Genomic DNA, 14,689 nt, shown 5'->3' on the forward strand with positions numbered 1-14,689 from the left:
CAATACGCCACTGCCTCATACCTTCGCTGCATTTATTTGTTGAATTGAATCAGCTATTTGTATTTTGGCATTTAATACCACAATACATCAAATGAATACTGAGAAGCTCGTCGATTCACTTCTTGCAAACCATTACCATGATTACGTTGCTTTTAATAAATAGAAAGTCATGGTTGGCATGGTAGTTTTCTTTGTTTCAGTGTTCGATCAGCATGCCGAAATTATTTTTTTCATTTCGAACCTAGCTGGATATAAGCTTGTTGTATTGGTTAATTACTTTTATTGGTATTTATATTGTAATAGCTCGAAATAAATATTGGCAAGATCTTTAATTCAGTAAAGAATGTTGCCTAGTTGGCACAATAAGGTCAATGGCATGGCTGTTTTCATGGTTTCGCTGCTCATCATGCCAAATGAAGTCTTTTCAGTGACTGAATAGTGAATACATGCAGTATGAATGGTTGAAGGATGAATTTTGGCAACAGATTTATATGCTATAGCCTATATTATAGATGTTTACGAGAGTTTACACGTATATTCGCCGATCTGAAGAAAAAATAATCCAAGAGCTTCATGACTCGGTATTTTTTTTTTGCCATAAGTCTATGTACTTGATGACTATTGATAATTTATGTTTAAAAGATATGGCCATTCGAAACAAGAGAGCTTGGAAGCATACCATTCTGTTTCTTATAAAATATTGTGGTGTAAAATGTTATAACGAGCAGCAGACTATAAATTGTTCACACACACATCACATCACATCACACATATATCATATTATATATTATACAATCAGCATTCTATCTCTTGGATGACCATCCGATGACGATGTAATGTCAAAAATCACTTTCATCATTTGATTCCCCCCCCCCCATTTCTATTCTCCTGAGAGAAATATATAAGAAATGAATGAAATGTTGTGAATATTATTCTCTTGAGAGAAATATATAAGAAATGAATGAAATGTTGTGAATATTATTCTCTTGAGAGAAATATATAAGAAATGAATGAAATGTTGTGAATATTATTCTCCTGAGAGAAATATAAGCAAAATGAATGAAATGTTGTGAATATTATTCTCCTGAGATAAATATATTAAGCAAAATGAATGAAATGTTGTGAATATTATTAATGTATGTTACTTATAGGGTGTATATCTGCTGACAATGTAATGGGAGAAATGTAAGGCAAATCGCCTTGAAATGATTAAAACCAATTAAGATTAAATGTCATGAATGAATGTCGCTGATAAACGCGACTGAACACCCAGCACACAGAAAATTGTTTTTAACTTTAAAATGTAAAAAAAAAAATGAAAAAAAAAATGTATGAAGGAGGAAAGATGAGGGTTGCTTTAAATATACTACATGTATATGTAAATATATGTCGTGATCATTGACAGATGTAATAGAGTTTTTTAATTTCATTTTCATACTTATGGGGAAGAAGGGAACTGCACCTATGGTATAGCTCAAACGCACAGTAAATCTCCTGCCATATATAGGTCCAAGATTGTCTTGATATATTATGATACATTTATATCAATATGTATATAATTTTTATATAAAAATTGTAATCCAAATTTTATAAATATGGTCATTTGCATCTATAGTTGAAAAGAAAAGAGTGTTTGGATGCATACTTTAATTTTTGTGTTTCTGGGCTAAGTATAGTGACGTATGAAATCTTGTAAATAAGTATGATTAACACAAATTAAGATCATTTACGGAAAGACGCGAAAGAAAAGAAAAATTGATTTTGATTTTAAAATGTTTAGAAAAAAAGTATTTAGGAAATATAACCGTTAAGACATTTTTATAATAGAAACATATTTTATGATAATCACTTGCAAATGTATATAATTATAAAAATTTCCTCATTTCATTTCCCAACTTTTTTTTGCCATACATCCTGCGTCCATGTACGTAAGGATTGCCTTGATATATCCTTTGAATAACATAATTTCAATTTTTGTGAATATATGATTTAAGTATATGACAATTATTTTGATCATATGCCTGTAAATATTCTCCTGAGAGAAATTCAAGCAAAATGAATGAAATGTTGTGAATATTATTCTCCTGAGAGAAATATAAGCAAAATGAATGAAACGTTGTGAATATTATTCTCCTGAGAGAAATATAAGCAAAATGAATGAAATGTTGTGAATATTATTCTCCTGAGAGAAATATAAGCAAAATGAATGAAATGTTGTGAATATTATTCTCCTGAGAGAAATATAAGCAAAATGAATGAAATGTTGTGAATATTATTGATGTATGTTACTCATAGGGTGTACATCTGCTGACAATGTAGTGGGAGAAATGTAAGGCGAATCCCCTTGTAATGATTAAAACCAATTAATATCAAATGTCATTAATGAATATCGCTGATAGACGCGACTGAACACCCAGCACACAGAAAATTGTTTTTAACTTTAAAATGTAAAAAAAATGAAAAAAAATACATGTATGAAGGAGGAAAGATGAGGGTTGCTTTAAATATACTACATGTATATGTAAATATATGTCGTGATCATTGGCAGATGTAATAGAGTTTTTTTAATTTCATTACTTACGGGGAAGAAGGGAACTGCACAGGGTTGGCGATTTTTTTTATTAAAAAAAAAAAAATATCGGATTTTTTTAAATTTAAATCGGATTTGATTTAAATCAGATTTTTTTTATTTTTTAAAAGTTCCTTTTAAAAAAAGGGTAATTATCCCCCCCTTACTCTTACAATGACATCAATATTGATGTTATACATTTCACCCCTAATATTGTTCTTAACCACATATTTTGTAATTAAAATCCAGTAAAAATGGACAATTAAAAATAAATTTGAGGAATCATGTATCTGAACTTAATTCTATCATACATAGGCCTATGAAGGAATATTCCATAGGGAATTCCCAGTGAGTAGAGAAAATTCCCCTCTGGGATTTTTCATTCAAATATTTTCAAATCCAAGAGAAAAAATCCCTTATCAAAACTGCCAACGAACCCTTTGCCAATTACTAGTATTCATGTATATTGTAAGAGAAATAATTCAAATCAATGATTTTGTTTTCAATTAGTCACAGCTTTACAATAGTCAAGGAGAGACTACAACTGTACTGTATATGTTTAGGATCTTTTTAGTTTGATAAAAAGCTCTTCTCTTGCTACAGATATAGATGCAAAACTCTCAGTTTTGGAGAACAATATAAGAGATAGCTTAGTCAAAGGGTGACTATACTACATTGTGTTACTGTGATTTTTTACTTTAATCTACAATTTTTATTTCCATATTCTCTACAAAAAAATCTGTTTGATCCATGAAGTATGAAAAAAAATCTACTTACTTTTAACTTAAAGGATAAAAACTGCAAAACTGCTTAAATTACAACATACACTTACAAAAAGAAGTATTTTATTTTAAATGAGACACAGCTTACAACTGCCAATGATTGTAACTGCATCTTAACATTTAAATGCAGTGTTAAATGTTTATTCTGAGTTTTGCAAATTGTTGTTATAGAGCTCTTTCCATTATTACATGCAGATACAAAACTTCCATTATTTGTAGCACTGAACATAAAATGGGCTGCAGTGACTTAAAAGGTTTATAAGAGAAAGCTTTTCTCAACAGTCCAATTATGACTGTACTACATTATGTTAATGTAATTTTTATAATTATGTTATTTAAAACATCAAATGTATGATAAATGTAACAATACGAAATAAGAGGCATGTTAAATGTGTTGATTACATGCAGGTATCATTTTTTTATTTTACATGACAGAAGTATAGTTATGTGTATAGGCGAAGGATCAAAACTGGAAAACTGCCAACAAACCTTTTCTCATTGACTTTTATATATTTTTTTTAAACTGCTCTCTGAAAAGTCTTTGGATTATGTGAAAACTTTATGTTAAGAAAGAAATTGACTAATAATAACTGACAAAGAATGTAAAATTTCAGAAGAAAAACTCGACATAATTTACAAAAAATGAGTACCTATTGACAACATACATCTGTAGTTTTTAAGGAATTACCTGATTTTATTAATTTGATTTTAATTTGTTTTAAGTAGATATGAAGACTTTGTTGATCTTTTGTTGATATAAAGTTAATTCGAAGTTTTTCAGTTGACTTGAAGAATTAAAACTGCATTGAATAAATACTTTGTCCATGATTTGTACATTTTTCAATGGAAGTGATTTAAATCAATGATTTTTTTAAAAAAAAATCATGGTGATTTAAATCGCGATTTAAATCACGATTTAAATCAACGTGATTTAAATCCGCCAACCCTGGAACTGCACCTATAGTAGTAGCTCAAACGCACAGTAAAATCTCCTGCCATATAGGTCCAAGATTGTCTTGATATAATTATGATACATTTATATCAATATGCATGTATAATATATAAGTTTTCTATAAATATTGTAAATCTAAATTTTATAAATATGGTAATTTGTATCTAGTTGAAAAGAAAAGAATGTTTGGATACATACTACTAATTTTTGTGTTTCTGGGCTAAGTATAGTGAAGTTTGAAATCTGTGAAATAAGTAATGGCTTCTTTTTATGATTAACACCAATTAAGATCAAATGTATACAGTATATTACGGAAAGACGCGAAAGAACATACAGCACAAAGAAAAATTGATTTTTATTTTAAAATGTTTAGAAAATATTATTAAGGAAATATAACTGTTAAGACATTTTTGTAATAGAAATTATCTTTTACAATAATCACTGGCAAATGTATATATAACAATTTCTTTATTTCATTTCCCAACTATTTTTTGCCATACATCCATGCGTCCATGTGCGTAAGGATTGCCTTGATATATCCTTTGAATAAAATTATTTCAATTTTTGTGAATATATGATTTAAGGATATGACAATTATTTGGATCACATGCTTGTAAGCATTGCGGTATGAAATCTTGTAATTAGTAAACAGAAAATCATTTATTGTATAGTGGGTGTATACTAAAGGATTTTTAATTCATAAGTAAAAAAAAATGTTGCATTCTCGGTATGGAACCACAGGACCGGTGCTACGAGGGGCATGGGTGCAACCTATGCTTTGTGATTTTTAAAGTAGTGACAAACTGAAAGGGGGAAGGGAGGAAGGGAGGAATGAAAGAATAGTATAAAAAGGAGAGATTTGAAAATGAAATGGGACGTCATAATTTGGTAACCCCTGTTACACCCACAAATGTAATAATCGCCCACAAATGTAATAACGCCCACAAATGTAATAACACTTTACCCACAAATGTAATAACGCCCACAAATGTAATAACACTTTACCCACAAATGTAATAATTTTTGATCGCCCACAAATGTAATAACACTTTACCCACAAATGTAATAACGCCCACAAATGTAATAACACTTTACCCACAAATGTAATAATGCACTTTACCCACAAATGTAATAATGACTTTACCTACAAATGTAATGAATTTGAAATGATTTTTGGCGAATTCGTTCTAAACTAATATCCTATAGTAATGCGTTCATATAGCACAAAAATTCAAAGTCTTTTTTCCAGACCCGGTTAATGAAATATTACAGTACAAGTCCAAGTCTTTTTCCAGACCCGGTTTTTCAAAATTGTAATATACGTCCAAAGTCTTTTTACCAGACCCGGTTGTTTCAAAATTATAATATACGTCCAAAGTCTTTTTTCCAGACCCGGTTAATTCAAAAATTATAATGCAAGTCCAAAGTCTTTTTTTCAGACCCGGTCGTTTCAAAAGTTATATTATACGTCGGTGAGGGGTAAAGACAACACTCTAAGCCCAAGCATTTTAAGTGGGTTTAATTTTGAAGATTGGTCTCAGCTGTCATCTTTTTCAATATTTCTTTATCTTTTAAATAACCGGGTCCAGACGAAAGACTAAGCATAATACTCGTGTTATTCCACAAGAATAAGAATATGAGTCTTTTGTTTTTAGGATTGTTTAAATCATTTTTAAATCACCGGGTCTGGAATAAAGACAACGCTCTAAACATGTGCTTTTCTACATGCATGGTCTTAATTTGGAGGATTGTTGGTTCTTAGATTCGTTGTTGGGGGTTGAGTTTTATTGATTTTTTATTCCTGAAATAATTGTGTCTGGAGGAAAGTCGATCTTCGACAATCGGTCTTCATGTTGTTCCACAGTAATTAGATTATTGGGTATTCGTTTTAGAATATTTGTAAAAACTATTTTATTTTTCAAATAGTAACCAAGTCTGGAGAAAGGATGTCTGCTTTACCCACGCGTTATTACAATGTTTTGTAGGGGTAGTAGTATTATTTAAAAAAAAGACATATTTTTACTGGGTGAAACTTTGGAAATTTGGTCTTAGATTCGAAGTTTTTCAGTTACTTTTTTTAATAGCCGGGTCTGGAGGAAAGAGTACGTTTTAAAATCGTGTTATTCCACGAGAATAAGAATATAAGGTCTTATGTTAGAAGATTTTTTTTCGTAACTGTTTTAGGTCTGGAATAAAGACAACACTCTAAACCTCTTTTAAAACAGGTTCTTAGGTTGAAGGTTTGTTTGGTCTTAGACTTTGATTTTTTTTAATTCTTACTATTAGCGTTTTTTTAAAGAAAAAAATGGTCGGGCTGAAAGACTACGCTATATCCAGCATTAATAAGATTATGGGGTCTTTATACTGTTTTTAAACTGTTATTCATAATGTTCAAATAACAGGTAACCGGGTCTGGAGAAAAGACTACGCTTGATTCTCAATTTACTCTAAGCGCATATATTCACAATATACACCGTATTAGTTGAAACAACAACAAAGACATTAATTCCACCAGTTTTAATTAACTGGGTCTGGAGAAAAGACTAAGCTCTATTCCCCTTTTTCCACAGGAATATCATTATCGTATCTTAGTTTGGACTTATATTATAAATTTTGAAATAACTGGGTCAGGAAAAAGACTTTGGACTTATTAAAATTCTTGAAACAACCGGGTCTGGAAAAAAGACTTTGGATTTATATTATATTTTTTTAAACATCCGGGTCTGGAAAAAAGACTTTGGATTTATATTATAATCTTTTAAACAACCGGGTCTGGAAGAAAGACTTTGGACTTGTACTTTGATGTTTTATTAACCCGGTCTGAAAAAAGACTTTGCACTTTTGTGCTATATGAACGAATTACTATAGGATTTTAGTTTAGAACGGATTCGCCAAAAATCCCTTCAAATTTATTACATTTGTGGGTAAAGTCATTATTACATTTGTGGGCGATCAAAAATTATTACATTTGTGGGTAAAGTGTTATTACATTTGTGGGCGTTATTACATTTGTGGGTAAAGTGTTATTACATTTGTGGGCGTTATTACATTTGTGGGCGTTATTACATTTGTGGGTGCAACAACCCCCCCCCATCACGATATCATGGCGCCACCCATGGGAACCAACAGCTATTTTTTAACTGGATCTATATACCCAAGTGGCCGTGGATTCAGATTAGTTTCACATTTTTTTTCCTTCGTTCTTTCAATTATTCGTAATTGTATGAATATTACTTTGTTTTTTTTAATAGTGTACTTAGACGTATATCTCATGAATACTTTATTGGCGGGGAAAAAAATCAACATTATATATATATATTAAGAGAGAGAGAGAGAGAACAATGGTATAGGCGTAGTTTAAATCATGGTTCCCCAGAGCTATCTACCCTTTGGAAAAATTGGTGATGCCGAAAAAATGTCTCTGCCGGGAATCGAACACGGGCCACAAGCTTTGAACGCCGGTGCCTTAACCACTAGACCACAGAGACGGGTTAGTGGCTAGACTGAACCCGATCCGATTGACCGTCAGATAGACAGATTTTCGACACTATACCAATTATATTTTCCTTTGTCGGGTGAAGGTGAGTTTTGAACAATGACAAGCCGCCATGCCTCAGCTGGATCAAAGCTATTGCTTTGATACAGTACACGTATGAGAGAAGAAATACAAATGTGTAAAGCTTTACATGTATAACAGCTGACGGTCAATCGGATCGGGTTCAGTCTAGCCACTAACCCGTCTCTGTGGTCTAGTGGTGCACCGGCGTTCAAAGCTGGGCGCCCGGGTTCGATTCCCGGCAGAGACATTTTTTCGGCATCACCAATTTTTCCAAAGGGCAGATAGCTCTGGGGAACCTTGATTTAAGCCTACCATTGTTCTCTTCATCCATTTCTTTACAATATTTAAATAAAAAAGAGTTTCCAAAAAGCTGTTGTACATGTAAAGCTTTTACACACACACACACACACATATATATATAGATATATATATATATATATATATATATATATATATATATATATATATGTATATATATATATATATATGTATATATATATATATATATATATATATATATATATATATATATATATATATATATATATATATGTATATATATATATATATATAGTGCGTCCCACAAAAAACGAAACCGAGATTTATCGATGACTAATCATAACTTAATCACAAATACAATAGACAAATGACCTACCATTGAAAAGCTTAGAATCTCCCCTTTCATCTGAGTTTACTTAGATTATTTCTTATTGACGCATGAGTGAGCAAAAACAATTTGAAAAGGGGATATCAAAAAGTCACTTGGCGGGCTGTATCTGGGTTTCAAAAGAAAACCACATTTCCCAGAAGTTCAATATCTGCTCTTTAATTTGATACCTCAATTAAAGAAAATGGTCAAGAAATAAGAAAGTTCTGGTTATTTGAAACAAGGCTTGATTTTCAATAATTTCATAATATTAAGAGATTTTACAGGCTAGCGTTCAAACTCACTCGACACTCTTGCATTAAGTCGTTTGTTACCGCGCGATAGCTTCTGTGGGAACCGAAGAAAACACGTTTATTTAATGAAATTATGGAATACAAGCATTACTTCGAGGGATCATAACTTTTTAAGTTCTTGACCATTTTCTGTGATTAAGGTACTATCAAATAAAAGAGCACATATGGAACTTTTTAGTCATGTGACTTTCTTTTTGAAATTCAGATACCCCCCGCCAAATGAGTTTTTGGCATCCTTTCTTCGAATTGTATTTGCTCACTCATGCGTGAATGAGGAATAATCTAAGTAGTATCAGATGAAAGAGGAGATTCTAATACCCCTTTCATAAACCTATCCTCCAATTAGCCGCCTAAGAGTAATGCGGATAATTCAATAAAATTTGCGTTCACAAACTCCGAAAATAAGCCGCATTATTGTTACGAGCGCCAGTCCTGAACTTAAAGGCGGATAATCGTCATGACAACTGGACACGCCCCCTCCGATGCGGTTGTGTTGGAAAAGGGTGACCTTGTGACTCAGTTGTGACCGCACTATTTGGAAATGCGTTCATAAACTCAAAATCTTGTCCCGATGCTGCTATTATGCGGATAATAGCAGCATCAAAATAATGCGGATAACTCCTCCTCCAATTTTACGAACAAATTATGCTGCTATTAGCCGCATAATTGGGTTTATGAAAGGGGTAATGTTTTAATACATTCCAATAATTCAACTCAATAAGGTGACTTTCAGTAATATAGTTTCATGCAATTTTTTTTTATAAGTGCATTTTGTTTCATCCTCATCCCTTAATGTTGTATATCAATATCGGTATCCGAGGGCATGCTTCTTTTGATGTCAGATATGGCGTGCCTTCACAACCAAATCTTTTTTATCGGACGTTCTAGCCTACTACAAAAAAGAACTTGTTTAAAGCATTTTTATATCCATTTGCTCTACATATTATTAATTCTGTCAATTTATTCCAGATTTAGCCAATGTGTGTCTATACCTTAGGGTCCATCCACTTCCCCCTGAAAATGGGAGAGGGGAGCAGCAGCAAGCCCCACCCTAGAAGGGCATATTGGCGCACAATAATGTGTGATAAGTTTCATAATGGGTAAATCTGACTACTAACTAACTGATGTTTTGCAGAATTAATGCTCCTTTGGAGCAGGCATATTACGATTGGAATTGGAACCAAATGATTGTAAAGTTTGAAATGGAATATGATTAAAAACATCTTTCTCTAGGTATGTGTGGAGTTTAAGATCATCTTCAGTTCCCTTCACCATTAGAAAATGAGTGTTTTATGGAGAATGAAACACTTTAAACCAGATGATTTCATATAAAAGAGAAAAAGTAAAGAATCGGGTCAATGAAAGTTTGAGGAAGACTGAGTGAATTAATGAATGAATGAATGAATGAATGAAGAAGATATAAATTTTGAGATCACTATAGATCCTTCGATCCATTGGTAATTCAACCAAGGTATGAATGATGTCACATACACTAAAACTTCCCCATTAACACCTATACGATTTCTATTCCATGCGGCAAGATCAGGTGTACTTGTTTACAAGATGGAATATCGGCCTGTAGATGTTTACAATATTATGAATGGATTGTTTTTCTGAGCAAAAAGAGATGTTTCGTCACTTTTTTTTTAGTTAGGTCCACGGTTTTATTTAACGAAGCGCCATCTATCACGAATTTTCACGACATCTCGAGCCAATTCCAAGCAGGGGGTAAGTTGGAGATATTTTTTCTTTAGATTTAACAGTGCAACTGTTTTTATTTGTTTGAGTATTTGGAAGGCTGAGGGAATATTTTTTTTAAGGGAGTGGGCAATCATCATACCGTGAGATGAGCTTTGCGTTTGAGCTTATAGGTAAAGTTAAGTCAAGAATATTAAAAGGGAGTGAACGAATCAGAGGCGGAGACGTGTGCCATCGGCATCGGGCTGGCCCCCCATTCCTTCCGCATGTGTCGTGGCGTGGCCTGGCTGGCCTGGGGTCTGTTGCAGAAAGAGTTGCGTTTAAACGCAAGTCCAAAAATCAACTGCAAGTCCAAAATGCGCGCTGTTGATTGGTTGAAAATCAAGTTGCGCATGATTTTTAAAGTTGCGATTGATTGCAACTCTTTCTGCAACGGGCCCCTGGTACTGGTCGTGAGTATTGGATGTGACTTCATGTACCGATGTCTCTCATTGATGCGAGCCCTTGGTGTGGCTCGAACTTGGCATTGGTTGAAGTTGGTTGGAGTGAATGCCAGGGAGGGGGGGGGGGGGGTTATCTACTAATAATAATAATTTGAAGGTCAAGTTCACCACAGAAAAATGTTGACTTGAAAATGAAATAGAGAAAAATCAAAACAAGCATAAACTGAAATGAAAATTTTATCAAAATCAAATTTAAAATAAAGTTATGACATTTTAAAGTTTCGCTTATTTTTCACAAAACAGTTCTAACGTTTGATCTATACACATTTGAGTGACATGAAAATGAGATATTCGATGATGTCCCTCACTTTTTCTTTTGTTTTTTATTGTTTGAATCATACAATATTTCCATTTTTACAGATATGACGATAGTATTAACCAACTTGACTTGACCAGAAAATGTTAACACAAAATACAATTCCACATGTTCAGTGAGGAATAAAATTTTGCCATACAGGACAATGGGGAGAAAATTAGAATATTTCATATTTCATGTAGTAAAATACAAAAGAAATCTAGTGATCGAGTGACGTCATCGGTCAACTCATTTGCATGTTGTCCAGCATGTGCATATAACTGTTATGTGAAGATAATATACAACAGTCAACAGTGTTGCATTATTAATAGCAATAAATTACGGGGAGTATTGAATAAATTTATTTTACAGGCGTTAAAGAAAATTACAATGTTTCAACTTACCATGCGTTCCAACTAACCCCGATCTCCCCTACTAAAATTATGGGAAGCCAAGAAATGAAAAATTAAGTTTATATTTCTTATGTTTAATATTTTGTTTCCTTTTGCTTTCATAATGAAGAAAATACTTCAGTTATCATTCCCAGACAATTATGAACAATTTGGTGTCATATGAGTTAATAAATTGAATGTTTACTGTTAGGGATTCGTGCCCCAATTGGCTCTCCATACTTAAACCACAACTTTAAACCAGGGTTTAATTTAAACCCGACTTTAGAATACAGGCCATTTTGTTTATGCTCTGCAGATCATACTTGCTTTAGAGCATACAACTTAATGAATGGAATCAAATAACTACAGACACTTTTTCTGTGCAGTGCTGTTTTTCACATACATGTAGGTTTTTAATCTTGTTTTTTAATCAATTCAGGTAAAAAATGTTGAGAAAACATTCAGTTTAAATATCTCCAATATATACCTTTGCCTTTCTAAAGGTACAGGCAGTAACATTTAATTGATTCACTAAAAAATCAGAATAAAGATGTGGAAAGCAATTCCATGGTGTGTGTAATTTGATTTTCTTTTTATTCTTTATTTTACAGACTTCCTGAAGCTTCAAAAATGTCGGGTATCGACAAAGTGCTAGCACTGATTGTACAGAACAAAATTGCAGCTATACGCTTTGAGCTGGTTGACATCCATGGCATTGGGCACAGCAGGCTAATCACATCGAGGCACTTCAAAGACAAAGCTGTTCATGGCTCCAGTTTTGATCTCCTGGCCCTGATCTTAGATCCCAAAGGGAACAAGTTCGCTGATAGTGGCATATGCACCGACGATGTTGATGCCATTGCTTATCCAGTCTACGAGACATTCCAGAACTTGGTTTGGTGTCAGAGTACTGCCAGGATCCTTGTAGAACCTACCATCAAAGGAGAATACATTCCGCAGTATCCAAGAAACAATGCAAGAAGGCTGCTGGACCGACTGGGAGAACAAGGGGTGTCTCTCTTCTCTTCATTTGTTCATGAGTTCTATCTAGTGGATGAGAAGACGGGGGAGCCAGCAGAGAAGAGCAACAACTATGGAGCCACAAGTAGACTTTGTAAGCTTGAGTCATTCATCAATCTTTTACTGGCATGTTTGCCAAGAGTTGGAGTTGATGTAGAGAGTGTTGAAACATTAAATGCTCCTGGCCAAATCAGAGTCACCTACAAGTCGGCCTTTGGTGTTGGTTCAGCAGACAACGCCTATACTTTTAAGTCCACCGTGAAGGAATTAGCCAGCAGGAATGGCTTTGTGGCAACCTTCATGACAAAGCCGTGGCCAGAACACAGAGGCAGCACTTCATACTTGTGTCACTCACTCTGGAGTCTGCAAGAACATAAATGCATCGTCTTTGACTCAACAGGAGAAAATGGTTTGTCAAGCAAGTGTCAGAAATGGATCGCCGGCATCCTATCCCATTCCCAGGCTATAACAGCGCTAATGGCTCCAACGGTCAACTGCTATAGTCGCTTCGAGACAGCGCCTACATCCCTTGCCCCAAATAATTGTTCCTGGGGAATCAGTAACCGCACATGTGCTATTCGTGTGAAGATAGATGGTTCAAAGCGAACCATCATTGAAAATCGTATACCCTCTAGTGCAAGTAACCCTTATGTGGTACTGGCAGCAACGGTGGCAGCTGGTCTAGATGGTCTTCAGACTGACATGCCTCTTAGAGCACCTACAGAAGGGAGTGCCTATGATCAAGGATATGACCTGCCAGAGCTTCCCCTATCTTTAGAGCAAGCTATGGAGGTCTTAGAGACAGATGAAGTGATTGTTGATGCACTGGGTAGAGACTTCATTAAATATTTCCTTGCTGCAAAGAGGCATGAATGCAGTGAGGCACTTCGGGCCAAGAAAGTTGCAACAGTTGATTGTGAAACCTGGGAGCATAACATGTATTTTGACACTATCTAAATTTGCTTTTATTCATGTTAAAACTCATGTTATGGTATTTTCACTATTTTGAAGATGAAATTGATATTGAAAAGATGTATTCTCACGGAAATTGATAAAAAATAAAATATTGATAATGGATAATTTTTTCATGATATTCTTCCTTAATATCATGGAATAAATTTCAAATATCACAATGATAACTTCAATCTTTCCCATACTTTTTGTTTTTCTTTTGTCTCAAATTCCAAGTCCATACTGTAAATTTTGAATTTATTTGCTTAGGTACGATAGATTATTGATTGAGGTACCATTGGTTACTTTTAGTTTTCCCTGCACTGTGTTGATACACATTGTTTACTCCAGATATTGTAGAATCTTTTTATTCTTTTGCTATGACAATTCATCATGACCCACAGGTCAGGGGAAGATATGCAGGTGTATATGTATTTGTTCAGTTTACCCAACTCAAATCTTGGTTATCATGATTTTATGTATTTTCATTTTTTGTATCCAGAACAAATTTGGTTTCTTCTGGTTATTTCAGTAAAAAACAGCAACAACAACAAAAACATCCACCAAGATGATTTGAAGACATGCAAGTAAGAATTTGCAGTTCCTGGCAGCAAGTCATTCACATGTTGGCTATGTTCATGGCCATGACATGAAGGAATCCAATATTTTAATTTTACTCATTATTGAACAATACAGTATTGTGACTAACGATTTTCTCAAGATTCAGGCAGCCAATGTGGATGGAAATCTTGTTTAAAACTATGCTATGCTATGAGTTTATTCTACAACGATGAGTTATGGTTTACGCTGGAATTACAAGCTGCAGGGGGTCTGTGATCTCAGTTTCCTGTCATGAGGACACAAATTGAATACAATCATGTGGGCTAGCTTGGTTCTGTACTGTACATGTAGAACCCTCTGGTATTTCAAAATGTTGTTTGTGCAGAATGCAATAGACCAGTTCGTAATTACTTCATGTGCAATTTTGGTCAAATGACCTTTCATTTC

General features: G+C 33.7%; 1 protein-coding gene across 1 annotated transcript; it reads left to right on the top strand.

Annotated features, from left to right (window-relative positions):
• The first annotated feature begins 10,466 nt into the window (after nt 1-10,466).
• Nucleotides 10,467-14,689, top strand: LOC121425229 (lengsin-like). Its single transcript, XM_041621243.1, has 2 exons — nt 10,467-10,550; nt 12,322-14,689. Exon 2 carries the CDS (start codon nt 12,341-12,343, stop codon nt 13,685-13,687), a length of 1,347 nt encoding a protein of 448 aa, XP_041477177.1. The 5' UTR covers nt 10,467-10,550; nt 12,322-12,340; the 3' UTR covers nt 13,688-14,689.

The sequence above is a fragment of the Lytechinus variegatus genome, chromosome 12 (genome assembly GCF_018143015.1).
Source record: "Lytechinus variegatus isolate NC3 chromosome 12, Lvar_3.0, whole genome shotgun sequence".
Classification (NCBI taxonomy): domain Eukaryota; kingdom Metazoa; phylum Echinodermata; class Echinoidea; order Temnopleuroida; family Toxopneustidae; genus Lytechinus; species Lytechinus variegatus.